Below are 14,770 nucleotides of genomic sequence, written 5' to 3' on the forward strand. Positions count from 1 at the left end.
TAAAAATAATTTATCGGATAAACATCAAATTTGAAAATTAATCTCAAAAAAATGAACTTTCTATTTTTTATTTTTTTTTATTTTTATAAATTGACTTGTAAAATTCAAGCAATTATTTTCATATTCATTTTTTGATACAAAGCCAGTGAATTAATAAATAATTTAAAAGTAAATTTGTTCCACAAAGAAGTTTAATTTCTCACCGCAAAATTTGAATATTTATGAAAGATTAAAACGCTTGAACCTCCTGTAAAATGCAAAAGTAAGAACTGTCGCCAAGTATTTTATTAAGAAAAACTTAAAAATTCATCATTCAAATCTATAAAATAGCGATAGAAATAAATTTATCATTTATAAAATAAATAATAAAAAAATTAAGGTCCAGGGTTTGCACTGTTAATGTCAAGAAAGATTATTGTAGTTATTACTGAAAATGAAATGCGGAAAAATCGAGACAATAAATAATCTTTCTTAAGAATATATAAAAAATAATAATAAGACTTGCAAGAAGGTAATTTCGAAATGAAAATCGATGGAGCGAATGCTCTAGTAATATATATGTAAATATCTCATTTCCTTGAATATTTCCTAGCATTTAATAAGCATCTTAATCATCGTATTCCACTTCGAAGTGTGAATTTATATTTAGATGTAATGGAATGGAGGTCGTATGGACATATTCGTTTTACAATATAAAATAAAAATAAAAATTTTATAGAACTGCAGTCGGATAATTTTTAAAATGAACGATGCATAAATAAAATATATAAAAAATTCAATAATAAATATTGAACACGCATGATAAAATGGTTCTAAGCTACGGGAATTTAATTGGATGCTATTACAAGTGTATTTTACAAGGATGAGAAGAGAGAAGAAAAGGGAGGAGAAGTATAAGAGAAGTTTTAATAATTATTTATCCAGTCGAGCATAAGGCTTGATTTTATGTACGAAGCTTTTTTACAATGATAAAAAAATATGTTTTGTATTGTAGATTGCTGATTGTAAATTTAGTAAAATAAATAATAAAGTTGAAATTAAGCCAGTATCTGCAGAGGATGTTTTAATAATGTAATATAAAAAAGAAAAATAGTTTTAGAATATATGTGTACGAGATAATAAATAAATAAGGAGAAAATTTGTGATAAAAGAAAGATAAATCATAAAAATGGATTTTATGCGCATTGTAGCATACGAAGAAAGTCTATGGTAATTTTAGACTCAAATGTATGTACATAATTTTGTGGTATAGCAAGTATATATATTTATGTGGTTTATAAATAATAATGTTAAAATAAAGGCGATAATGTAAATTATTATTTTTTATGTCTGTGACTTATTATTTATGATTATGATTGATTAAGCGATTTATTAATGTTAATGTTAATGTAATGGATTGTGAGGTGATTGATGTATATATACTTATATATGATAATGATATAAAGGTACAGTCGATTGACGTTTTCTTACCATCTGTCCGTACCAGCGGATAATATGGAAAAAGACAATTATTATGGTTTTAGAATATTTTTTTTTCTGACTTAATTATATATTTTTTATTAATAATGAGGGTGGAAATTTTTATATAGGGAATTCGTCGAGCCTCACGTCGAAATTTATCGGAGGTTAGTTTTCACAGTGCTGGCAACCATTAAGGAAATCGAAATACCCTCCTAGTATAAAGAATGTCTATAAAAAAATTATACGAAAAAATACTTTTGTTATGTATCTTAAAATTAATTTTTAAATTAATTAATAAAATTTTTGAGGAAATTTCCGATAAATTTACTCATTAATATTTAATTGACTAATAAATATATAGCACTCTGAATTACCGGTATACTTGAAAACACCGCAAGAGTTCCTTAACCTTAAAATTAATGTATATAAAATAAGCGATAGGAAATTTAGTATAGCCCGGATAGCTCAAATGGTAGAGTAGCCGACATGTCTTCGGAAGGTTCTGGGTTCGAATCCCAGTCCGAGCTATCTAATAATTTTTTCTCGCATATTCTATAAACTCACATTAAGATGATCCTCTCCACATTCCTTTCTCAATCCTTTCCTACCAATATCCTGTTACGTGAATGTGGAACGCTTCACGTAATAATTACCGTAACTCCTATTCTTTCCCGCTTCACAGCATTATTTATATTTGTAAAAATGCTTGCCGTAAGATGGAAGGTGTGGCTTAATGTATATAGAATAAGCGATAGGAAATTTAGTATAGCCCGGATAGCTCAAATGTTAGAGTAGCCGACATGTCTTCGGAAGGTTCTGGGTTCGAATCCCAGTCCGAGCTATCTAATAATTTTTTCTCGCATATTCTATAAACTCACATTAAGTATAAATATAAATAATGCTGTGAAGCAGGAAAGAATAGGAGTTACGGTAATTATTACGAGAAGCGTTCCACATTCACGTAACAGGATATTGGTAGGAAAGGATTGAGAAAGGAATGTGGAAAGGATCATCTTAATGTGAGTTTATAGAATATGCGAGAAAAAATTATTAGATAGCTCGGACTGGGATTCGAACCCAGAACTTTCCGAAGACATGTCGGCTACTCTACCATTTGAGCTACCCGGTCTATACTAAATTTCCTTTCGCTTATTCTATATACACTAAGCTACACCGTCCATCTTACGGCAAGCATTTAAATATCCCGGAAATCTACTGTTATTTAATTTTTTTTATTAATTATTAGGCTACGTAGATTGAATTACGAATTTTTAGGAAGTTTTAAAAATTTTACTACTTCGCGTGGATCTCCTTAAATAGCTTCAGTAGATTGTAATTTTTTATTGGAAGAAAAAATTGTAATTAATCCCCGAGATTTATAAAATATTTAACTAGAATATTTTATTAAAATTTTTTTTTTCAGCGCAGAGTAATTTATTTCACCATCTCTGACAGGATAATCGGGGTCTGAAAGGTTGCTCGCACTGTGCCAGGGTAATGGAGGTTAACTTGGGGAAAATAAATGGAGGTTAGGCTGGGAGATAAAATATTGGAAATCAGGAGTGTTTTCCCACGCAATGACGTTGGAATTTAAAAATGAACATGTGGAACCGGGGAATGCAAATAGGCTATAAATTTTAGTGGAAATTGCATCACTGTGTAGTAATGGCGAATGTGGAATTTCCGGTATTTCGACGGGAGGCATCTGAATTTTTCAGCTTGATAAATACCCGCTTCTATTTTCATTAGTTTTTTCTTTATATTATTTCCCGATTGCCAATCGTACAATATATGTACGTAATTTATATACGTAGATAAATAATCTCGGATAATACAGATTAGCTGAGATTTGTAAAGCATTTTCTGATCTCTATATATTTATTTTATCGGATTTAGAGCGCGGGTACTGATAAGACCAGAATAAATTAAAAGTAAATGCCGAAGAGGGACTCTTAAAAAAAAAAAATTTAATAATAAAAAATAAAATATTGTTAATAAAATAAAAAAAGGGTCTTACCTTCTTCGAGGGCGTCGTCTCCGTCGCTCATGAGCTCGTCGTCCGAGCAAATGTTCAATACGTTAACCAGCATCTCAGTAACTGCGGAAGGTAAACTTATGTTACATTATTTTTATTTTTATTTAATATAATGGTTTGTTGGGCTATTTATGGATTTATACACGAAGAAAATTTTATAGTAGAGTTTATTATCTAGTTTTGTTCAAATCTATTAACTGAATTCAATAGTAGAAAATATTATTTAAATAATTACGTAAACCATCTGAATTATAGTATTTACCATCCTGATGGTAACTACTACTATTATGATGGTAATCAGTAATAATAACTGTTATTATTTTAATTAGTTACTACTAATATCAAAATTGTAATTCTTAATATAACCTGATGGTTGCAGTTACCATCAGTAATAATTATAACTACCATCTAAGCTAGTAAAAAATATTAAAAAAATTAAGAATCTGCTGCGTTACCGTGGATGCATTTCTGAATAAATTAAAAGCAGCTGTAGTGCAGTGTAGTGCACAAAAAATCGGGATTAAATTCGGATTGAATTTATATTTGTCTAAAACAAGTTTCAACGCCAAATTTTTCAAAAAAAATTTGAAATTTCCAAAAAAATTAAAATTTTCAATAAAATTTAAATTAAAAAAAAAATTAAAATTTCAAAAAAAAAATTATAAATCTTAAAAAAAAATCAAATTTTCAAAAAAAAAAAATTTGAAGGGAATTTAAAATATTTGAATATTTCAAAGAAAAAAATGTATATTAGCTAAAATATGGATGTATATAAAGGGTTTAATTAAGTAAACTTATATTATTTTTTCTTTCAGAATTTTTACAATCTGAGATGGTTACAGTTACCATCTTCGATTGTAACAGTTATAATTCATAATAATTACAATTATTATTTTCGATAGTAATCGTTGCCATTATTAATAGTAACTATTACAATTGTCAATTATACCACCTATTATTTTGTTACTAATTAATTTTATTACCATTTTAGATGGTAAGAGTTACTATTTTTGTATAGTAAGTAGTATAATTAATTTTTCTCCGTGTAGCATTGGGAAATTTAATTTATAAAATAAAGTAGAGAAAATAAAAGTGAGGACATCTGGAAGCAATAGTGATATATAGTTTTAATTTAACGAGGACGTTTTCTCAACTGGAGTCGAATTATATCGGACTACTCCTTGGGTTTTATTTTTTAGTGTTGAAACTAGAAGCCGTAAACCACGTATATTAGACCGCGGTGACATTTCTGCGGTGATTATAGTTTCTGGATAGCCATTGAAAACGTCAGCTCTTACCTTTTTCACCGACGAATGGCAGGGACCACGTGAACACATCCATAAAGTTCGGCAGCCAGTATGGATGTGGCGAGCAGTTGAATTGTCTGATATTCATTACGTTGTTCTCGTACTTGAGCACGGCCGCCTGCAAATTATAAGTTATTCAGTTATTCAATATTTTACTTTTGTTTTTCGGGTTATGTCTTTTTACCTAATTAAAAATATTTTTTTGTTCTACTCGGTGATCACTTGAGATTTATAGGGTAGAAGTACTGTTTTTGGCCAGTTAACATTTGAATTAATTTATAAAAAATTATAATATCATGACCATATTTTTGTTAAATTTTAAAAAATTTATATTAAAACAAATTGAGTTTGTAATGGTTTATAAATATAAATTCATTTCTATCGTTTATTTGAACAATAAATGGCCAGAAAAGGTACAGTGGCCACAAACGGTACTTCTACCCTAATTAATCTGTTCTGACTTTTTAGAATTTAAAAAATTTCAATTTGGAAATTCAAAAAATTATCAATTTATTTTTTTATCAAATTCTTTATTTTTAATTAATTATACGTAAAATACTAATTTAATTTTTTTTTAATCTCATTTTTATAACTTTTGTCCATTAAAAAAAATTTTTTAATTGGTAAATATTTACAAGTGAGGTCAACCATTTTAATTTTCATTTTTTTAAACGAAATTTCTATTTGATTTTTTTGATATATTTTTTTTGAAGAAAAAAAAAAAAAATGAACAATTAAAAAAAAAGTTGATTATCACAATTTTAACAAATTTTATAAATTTTCAAAAAAATTTATAAATTTTTTAGAAAATTGTAATATTCAAATTTTTTTTTAATTGTTTGTTTTTTTATGTACTTTTCAAAAAAAATATCAAAAAAAGATAAAATAGAAATTTTATCCAAAAATATGAGAGCCAAAATTTTTTTCAACTTTTGAATTCAAAAAAGCTATCGAAATTTTTATTTTTTTTTTTATATTTTTTATCAAAAATGCGTCGTAAAAATAAGCAGAATCAAAATCAATTTAAAAATGTTAATTTTTCATCTAATTATGGCCAAAAATGGGATTTACCCCATTTGTAAATAATTACCAAAGACTTTATCACATTGTAAAATTTATACAATATTTTTTAATAAATTTTTAATTGATTATTCTGAAAAAATGGTCAATTTTTGTATTTTTTTTTAATTGTAAAAAAAATTTGAAATTCTTAAATCAAATGAAAAAAAATTAAAACTGAATTTTTTACTCCAACTATTTATTTTTAAATAATTAATTTCAAAGTTGAAATATTTTATTTTATAATAACAATGATATAATAAAATAAATTAAAAATTGAATAAATATAAATTCTACTTTACAGTTAATTAAAAACAATTAATTTAATTAAATACAATAATTTAAAAACAAAGGTTAATAATTTTAAATTAATTACTTAAAATTACTTATGCTCAAATGTAAAAAATCAACTGAGAATAATTACTAAAAAAAATAAAATTTTCACTTAAAAATTAAAACTACAATTGGACTTTTATTAATTAAAGACAGTTAAAGTTAATAATAAAACCCCAGAACAAACGAAACAAATGACAATCCAAAGTGATTAACGAGTGTAATTGCAATAAAAAGATGATAAAATGGAATGAGGAATAAATAAAAATAAAAGCGACCTTATTGTTGTAGACATCGAGGTAGTTGGGTGCACTGAAGATAGTTATGAGCGATGGGAAGCCCGTCGTCTGGGATTTACGGTACATACGATAGCCAGCGTCCTGTGCTTCGTGCGCCCTTATGATACTCAAGAGACTGTTGTTTTGCAGAAAGTCACAGCACGCTGCATAGCTGTTGACAAAAGTGACATTAGTTTCATTGTATCAACCTTAACTATACTTACTTTTTTTATCTTATTTTGTTTCATATTTTACATTACTGTCGGGTTATAACGATGGAAACTTCACGGTTTAAATATGAATTTATACATTATATTACTCCCCAGGATATTTAGATCTCCGGGTCATGAGAAATTATAAATTCAAATGTTTCTTCTCCAATAAATTACAGTAATGTTAAATAAAAATAACAAACAAAGATAATTTTAAAGTTTTTATATAAAAAAAATTAATTTTACAGTTTGTAATTTAAAAAAAAAAAAAATAAAATTTAACAATTATTTTGCTTTGATTAGAGACAGTCAGCAATTAAATTTTATTTAATTTAAAATAACAAAAAAAAAACTGTTTAATTAATTAATTAATGGTGTCGCAAATTATGTCATCGATTTCCGATAATTTTATCAATTATAGAAACTCATTAAAAAAATACTTTCCTTGCATACAAACGAATTTCTAAATGTCAGGCTTTGATTTATTTAATAATTTATTTTATCTCTAATTTTTTCATAAAATTGTTTTATTTTTTTACAAAATTGTTTTATTTTGTTATAAAATTGTTTTATTTCGTTAAAATTGTTTTATTTATTTAGTATTTACGTTCTTGTAATTACCGTAACTTCTATTCTTTCCCGCTTCACAGTATTATTTATATTTATAAAAATGTTTATGACACGCAAAATCGTGAAGCGTTCCACATTTTTTACAAATATAAATAACGCTGTGAAGCAGGAAAGAATAGGAGTTACGGTAATTATTACGTGAAGCGTTCCACATTCACGTAACAGGATATTGGTAGGAAAGGATTGAGAAAGGAATGTGGAAAGGATCATCTTAATGTGAGTTTATGGAATATGCGAGAAAAAATTATTAGATAGCTCGGACTGGGATTCGAACCCAGAACCTTCCGAAGACATGTCGGCTACTCTACCATTTGAGCTATCCGGGCTATACTAAATTTCCTATCGCTTATTCTATATACATTAAGCCACACCGTCCATCTTACGGCAAGCATTTTTTACAAATATAAATAATGCTGTGAAGCGGGAAAGAATAGGAGTTACGGTAATTATTACGTGAAGCGTTCCACATTCACGTAACATGATATTGGTAGGAAAGGATTGAGAAAGGAATGTGGAGAGGATCATCTTAATGTGAGTTTATAGAATATGCGAGAAAAAAAAAAGTAATTACAAATCTAAATTAAATCTCTATTTTTATTTACAAAGAAAATAATTTTATATTTGATGTAAAATTAAAATCACATGAATTTTATCAACAAAGTAAAGAAAAATATCTAATAAAAAAAAAAATAATAAATAAATCTTAGCAGCACTTTGACACAAAAATAAAACTCTTCTTGTTCGGTTCGTCGATTTAATCAATTCAAGATAGTTATATTGTCAGTGGCGCAGATCCACATTTAGTCCGACCGTAACTTACTCTGGAGCTATATTTATTTTATTTATAATTTTTTTATCGTGGCAATTACTTGAAAAAATACCATCGTAATAGAGTCATTAATATTGCCGGCGAAAGCCGGGAATTTCGAGCTTGACATTCGTTCGATTGAATTCCTTTCTTTCACTTTATTTATCTACGACAAAAACACACGTCTAGCCGTATTGAAGCTCTTTGTATGTCAAATTTTAATTTTACAAACGATAAAAAAAAAATCTGGAAAACGGTTGACCCTAAAGGCCATCCCTGCAATTTCCCGCCAATTCCATACCTAAACGCTTGAAATTGCACTAATGACGTTTCTGAGCTTTTGGAGCTCGAAAATACAATTTGTGTGTTATTTTGAGCTCTTCGAGCTCAAAGAAATAACTTTTGTATGCTTTTGAGCTCTTCGAGCTCAAAAGGCTGATAGAGATTTAATAAAACAGTATTTTTTGAATTTTCAAACTGCAATAATTTCTAAATGAATGAATCGATTTTCACGCGGGTGGCAGTATTCCACGCACTTTTTCAGAATCTATGATATACTTTTAAACACAAATTGATCGAACCGAAAATCTTAGAGAAATTTGAAAAATTCGCTTTTTCCGAATTTTTTCGACAACGATAACTCACGAACCAGTAAACCAATTTTCACGTTCTAGGTGGCGATCGACGTGATTTTTTGGGCTCTAACAATTATTCTATATCGTCAAAAATGATCCAAAAAGAAATCTCGAAGTTATGTGAAAAAAACACTTTTTTCGAAATTTTTCGTTTTCGATAACTCTCGAACGAATCAACCGATTTTGATGGGACTGGTGGCAATCGACGCGGTTTTTTAAGCTTAAGAGCTGATTAGTTTTTGGAATTGATCGGTAAAGCCGTTTAGAAGTTATTCCAAGAAAACGATTTTTTGAAAATTTTATTTTTGAGATTTCTCAAAATCTAGCGAGCCGAATCGATTCAAATTTTCACGAAATTTAATGGCAATGATACTCTTTGGATTGCCACCTGTTTCGATCCGATCGGCCGAGCCGTTCAAAAATTATAAGAGGTTTACACACACACACACACACACACACAGCCGCACGGACACCATCGCGGGAATAGTCAGGAAAGCTTCCTAGGACCTCAATACGTCAAGATCTGATGAAAACTCGATTTTCGAAAAACGGGGTAAAAACAATAACTTCCCGAATTTTGAAAATTTTCAATTTTCTTAGCGGGAAGTTAAAAATTCAAAGTCATATAATTATTTATCCCCGTGAAAAGTGATGAATATTGAAATATTAGATACGAAATTATTTTATTTCAATTAAAAATTCACAAACTCAATTCCGGAATAACGCAAGTACGTCCTGCTGTTAATTCAACCATTTCCGAGCTATATAATGCGTGAAAACACCCTCGAGTATACATTTTTTATTTATAATTTCCCATGAGAGACAGTTCTACTGTAGGCTAAATCGTGTTTCTGGTATATTACATGGATAGCTCTTGATTTCAGTGCTAGTGATAGTGATTCCTTCATAAATCTCGTCGATTTAGCCTACAGGTTATTTTTCTTCATATCATTATTTTATAATCAATTGATATATGTTACATGATGTAAAAAATATATTAATAATTATTGAAATTGAAACATTTAAGAATATTAATTAATGATATTAAAATCAATGACTTTTAATAATTTTTTTAATAAGCTAATTATTAAGAAGAAAATTTTTTTTTTTAATTTTTCTACCTGATAGAAGAATTTGTTTATATTTAATAAGCTTTATTAATTGTTAGTAAGTGATTTTTTAACAACATAGGATTTAGTAAATATTTGTTAACAGTTAATAAATTATTTATTAAATACGATTTATTAAATGTTAATAAATATTTGTTAACAGTTAACAAATATCTATTAACAGTTAATAAGTAATTTATTAAGTAAAATTTATTAACTGTTAATAAATATTTATAAATGGTTAATTAATATTTGTTAACTGTTAATAATTATTTGTTAACTATTAATAAATACTTATTAACTATTAATAAATGTACTTTCTTCCCAAAGAAATATTTATTGAATATTAAAAAATATTTATTAAAATTTAATAAATTAAATTATTAATAGTTAACAAATCCTTCTATCAGTGTAATTAATTCTTTAATTTTTCTTAATAAGTTAATAATTAAAAAGAAAATTTTTATATGAAATTTTCAATGAAATATTTTCTTAGTACTGATTTTTTAATAGAAATAATAATAATGATAATATATAATAATAATAATATAAGTGAACAAACAGCAGTGATTGAAGGCTGAGCAACAGCAGGACGTAAAACAAGGGAATAATAATAATAATTGGTTAGGGTGTATTATAATTTACAAACGCTTGAACAATTTGAGCTCCCTTATCGCTTCGGGGTAAAATTATCCCACTTGAGCTATCGTGTTAGCAACTTTTCCGTCGGATGACCTCGCGTGTGATTTGCGTGCTGCGCAAGTCCAACTTGTTCGTACAATACATACATACATACTGACAGTCTGTAGACATACACATACAAACAAACAGACTAGAGCTTACAAGCTAATTGGTTTAATCTCTTATACGATTTTCAAGTATGTTAAATAATGTAAATGTACAGTGTGTGCTTCTTATATATATGCTTAACGCGTTTTAAACACGCCCTATTAACTTTAATTACTATATTACTGTCTTTTGATTGCTACTTAATTATTAATAAATCACTAAAATAATAATAATAGCTATTAAAATAAGGAGTCAGTGTCAAAGAATAAAATTTTATTCATTTTATTATTGACCTACTAAACTAAAGAATATTTAATAAAAAAAAAATTTTAATTGCCTGTATGTTCATTTTTGCAATATTGCCAATTTGTATCATAAAATTTACAGTATTATTATTATAAGCCGAGCTTAAATATGCAAAAGTTTTAATTTTAAAAGTTCAAATAATTAAGAGTTAAAGTTTCTTAAGTTTAACTTTTTAAATTGAAATTTCTAGAGGTTAATATCAAATCACTTAATTTAGTGTGAAAAAAATAATTTTAAAAAAAAAAAAAACTATAATCTATACTATTAAGAGAATAAGAAAAATTTTTTATCCAGGATAAGCATATGATAAAATCAGTTTTTTTAGTGAAATTTAGTGTCATTGCAAAGGTCTTGACTTGAATTTGTGCCTTTTCAAGGTTTCATATCATTCTCATCGATAGTCAATTTATTATGATTAGTATCTAGGCTGCATTTAAGAATGCTCGATCTCTAGATACATAATTAAGAACTGACTTTGCTATCTTGTCAACAAATGATATTTTTGAAGATATAAGCTCATCTTGATGTTACACTTATCTAGACCTTTCATTTGAGTACCCACATCAATTTTTCATATATTTATATATATTATATATATTTACATATATGAAAAATATATCAAAATGCATGTGAGTACTCAAATGAAAGCTGTTGATGAGTGTAACATCGGGATGAGCTTATATTTTAGAAAATGTCAACAATTAAGAACTGACTTTACTATCTTGTCAACTAATGACATTTTTAAAGAGATAAGCTCATCTTGATATTACACTCATTGAGACCTTTCATTTGAGTACCCACATCAATTTTTCAGATATTTATATATATTACATATATGTATATGTGAAAAATATATCAATATGCATGTGGGTACTCAAATGAAAGCTGTTGATGAGTGTAACATCGGGATGAGCTTATATTTTAGAAAATGTCAACAATTAAGAACTGACTTTACTATCTTGTCAACTAATGACATTTTTAAAGAGATAAGCTCATCTTGATATTACACTCATTGAGACCTTTCATTTGAGTACCCACATCAATTTTTCATATATTTATATATATTATATATATTTACATATATGAAAAATATATCAAAAATGCATGTGGGTACTCAAATGAAAGCTGTTGATGAGTGTAACATCGGGATGAGCTTATATCTTAAATAATGTCAATAATTAAAAACTGACTTTGCTATCTTGTCAACTAATGATGTTTTTGAAGATATAAGCTCATTTCGATATTACACCTATCGAGACCTTTCATTTGAGTACCCACATCATTTCTTCATATATTTATATATATTATATATATGTATTTATCAAAAATATATCAAAATGCATGTGGTTACTCAAATGAAAGCTCGCTTAAGAACATGTAGGACAGAGAATATTCAAATTATGGACAAAATACTGAGACGCTTTTTGACCTAGTAATTTTTGAACAAAAAATCATTAAACTTGGCAGGAGTAGGTTATTAATAGTCCTTCGTAAATTGATTCTTCTATTTTTTAATTTAATCATTGAAAAAAAATAACAAAATGATAAATAAATAGGTAGAGTTCGCGCGTAAAACTGCCTTATCTCCGGGCCCATCATATATTCAATTAAATAAACATTACTATAAAGAAATTACTCATAAACTTACAACCAATATAATCTTTGAGATTGATTTAATTTTTTGGTTAATCTTTACTTTAGTTTAGATTACTTATAAGACAGAATTATTAAAATGCAACTAGGTTTGAATAGAAAACTTATTATCAACAAAAAATTTCATTTACTTTTTGAACAGTGTTGGGAGTATTGACAAGTCAGCCTGATAATCTTCAGTGCATTTTATTTGTTTCAAATAAACAATCCGATTTATTCAATTGGCATTTGTTATCACTAGTCCAAACTGAATTACCGACAACAGACTTTATTATATGCTCTTAATGAGTGTTACAGCGGGATGAGCTTACATCTTAAAAAATGCCAATATTTCAGAACTGACTTTGCTATCTTGTCAACAAATCATATTTTTGAAGATATAAGCTCATCTTGATGTTACACTCATCGAGACCTTTCATTTGAGTACCCACATCAATTTGTCATATATTTTATATATTTATATATATGAATATATAAAAAATATATGAAAATGCATGTGGGTACTCAAATGGAAGCTCTTGACGAGTGTTACATCGGGATGAGCTTATATCTTAAAAAACGTCAATATTTAAGAAAGTACAGTACAATTTAACAAAATTCATTATTTAATAAAGCGAGATTTTATTTATTTATAGTTCACAAGTCACTTACTGACTGCAAGGTTGCTAGTTATTAAATAATAAAATTACCTGTAGAAATACGAACAACCCCGAACGCTATTATGAGAAAAGTGTTCGGCATTTTTTTCATTACCAAAGTCTTCGAGTGGATCCGACCAAAGTAAGTCACACATTGGTCCATAAGCTGGTGGCTCTTTGAACCTGTCCAACTGGAAAAAAAAAAATTAAATTTATTTAAATAAAAAATAAAATTGATATCAATAACTTTTCCAGAATAAAGTCCTCAAACATGTGAGGCTGATTAATATTAGAGTAAACAAAATATTTGAGTATGACTCAGGGGGTCTAATATTCGTTTAAATGTTATCTCAAGCGCAGGGATGATTACACATAAAGCAACGCCGTATTGCGGAGTTATCCTAGTATTTAATGAGAATTTCGGAGTAAGTGATGTAAGTAAGCCAGGAAACTAAATTTTGCCATTGCACCAAATGTTATTAAACATTTATACACACACCATCCACTTTATTTCGTTAATTAAATGTTTCGTTTGTCGCAACGCTGTTTATTTTTCAGTTATTTATTTTTGTTGTTACAGTTGCTAAATTATCTCTTTACTTGGATTGCGCCGACACTGTTTTAACTTTCAATAATAAATCAACTAATTAAACGATTTTTTTAATGAACAAGTAACAAAGTTAAATGAACAAATGAAAATTAAATGTTGCTTCTATTTTATGCGATTTATTGCGCTTCGTGTAATTGGGAAAACCCAGTACTATTATTACATTTTAAATTATGAATTATTAAATGTAAATTGCTAAAACAAAAAGGACACATTGCAAAAAAAATTTGGTTTTATTTAATTTCGTTCAATATTTGGAATTTTAAATTAAAAAAATTGAATATTTTTTAAAATTTGAAAAATTGTAAATTATTTATATGATTAAAAAATAATCAAAATTTTATTACAGTATTTTAAGATCTTTTTTTAATGAAATTAATTTTTATAAAAATAATTTTTTATAATTAAAAAAAAATGATATTAAAGTTCAAAAAAATTTATTTAAAATATAAAAAATAAAATTATCATGAAACAATAATTTATCTAAAATGAAATCGTTTAATCCGTGAGTGACAAATTTATTTAAAGTTTATTCGAAGGGAACTGCTGATCGATTCAACCCTAGAGACAGTGTAAAGAAATATCCATATACATATTATATATTATAAAAGGGAATAAAGATAACCGATAAATGTCACAAGATATATGTAATATATAAATACAATATAAATATAAATTCAACGAAGATATATAACAGTGTAGAGCATGAGAGGGAACTTGTTATGGTATATTGTCATGCATTATTCCCATCCTGTTGGTCTGAGTAGTCAGTTGCCGGTTTAGCGGGCCAGGTCATTTGAATACAAAATTTATTAGGAATATATATATATATATATATATATATATATATATATATATATATATATATCTATATATATATAAGCGAAATACCACTCACTCATCACGAGAT

General features: G+C 27.1%; 1 protein-coding gene across 11 annotated transcripts in view; it reads right to left on the minus strand.

Moving 5' to 3' along the window:
* The window catches only part of LOC123275262 (serine/threonine-protein phosphatase 2B catalytic subunit 3-like), a 157,747-nt gene that overhangs the window by 17,998 nt on the left and 124,979 nt on the right, over window positions 1-14,770 (minus strand). For 5 of the 11 annotated variants that reach the window (XM_044743258.1, XM_044743257.1, XM_044743264.1 and 2 more), the window contains 5 exons: window positions 13,305-13,444; window positions 6,474-6,645; window positions 4,795-4,921; window positions 3,479-3,559; window positions 2,905-2,907 (listed from right to left, as the gene is read on the minus strand). In XM_044743258.1, the coding sequence (XP_044599193.1) occupies window positions 2,905-2,907; window positions 3,479-3,559; window positions 4,795-4,921; window positions 6,474-6,645; window positions 13,305-13,444 (523 nt within the window). Of the gene's footprint in view, window positions 1-1,324; window positions 1,474-2,904; window positions 2,908-3,478; window positions 3,560-4,794; window positions 4,922-6,473; window positions 6,646-13,304; window positions 13,445-14,770 lie in introns of those variants that run through there. The other 6 variants (XM_044743266.1, XM_044743265.1, XM_044743263.1 and 3 more) reach the window with 2 other exon arrangements.

The sequence above is a fragment of the Cotesia glomerata genome, linkage group LG1 (assembly GCF_020080835.1).
Source record: "Cotesia glomerata isolate CgM1 linkage group LG1, MPM_Cglom_v2.3, whole genome shotgun sequence".
In the NCBI taxonomy this organism is placed as follows: Eukaryota; Metazoa; Arthropoda; class Insecta; order Hymenoptera; family Braconidae; genus Cotesia; species Cotesia glomerata.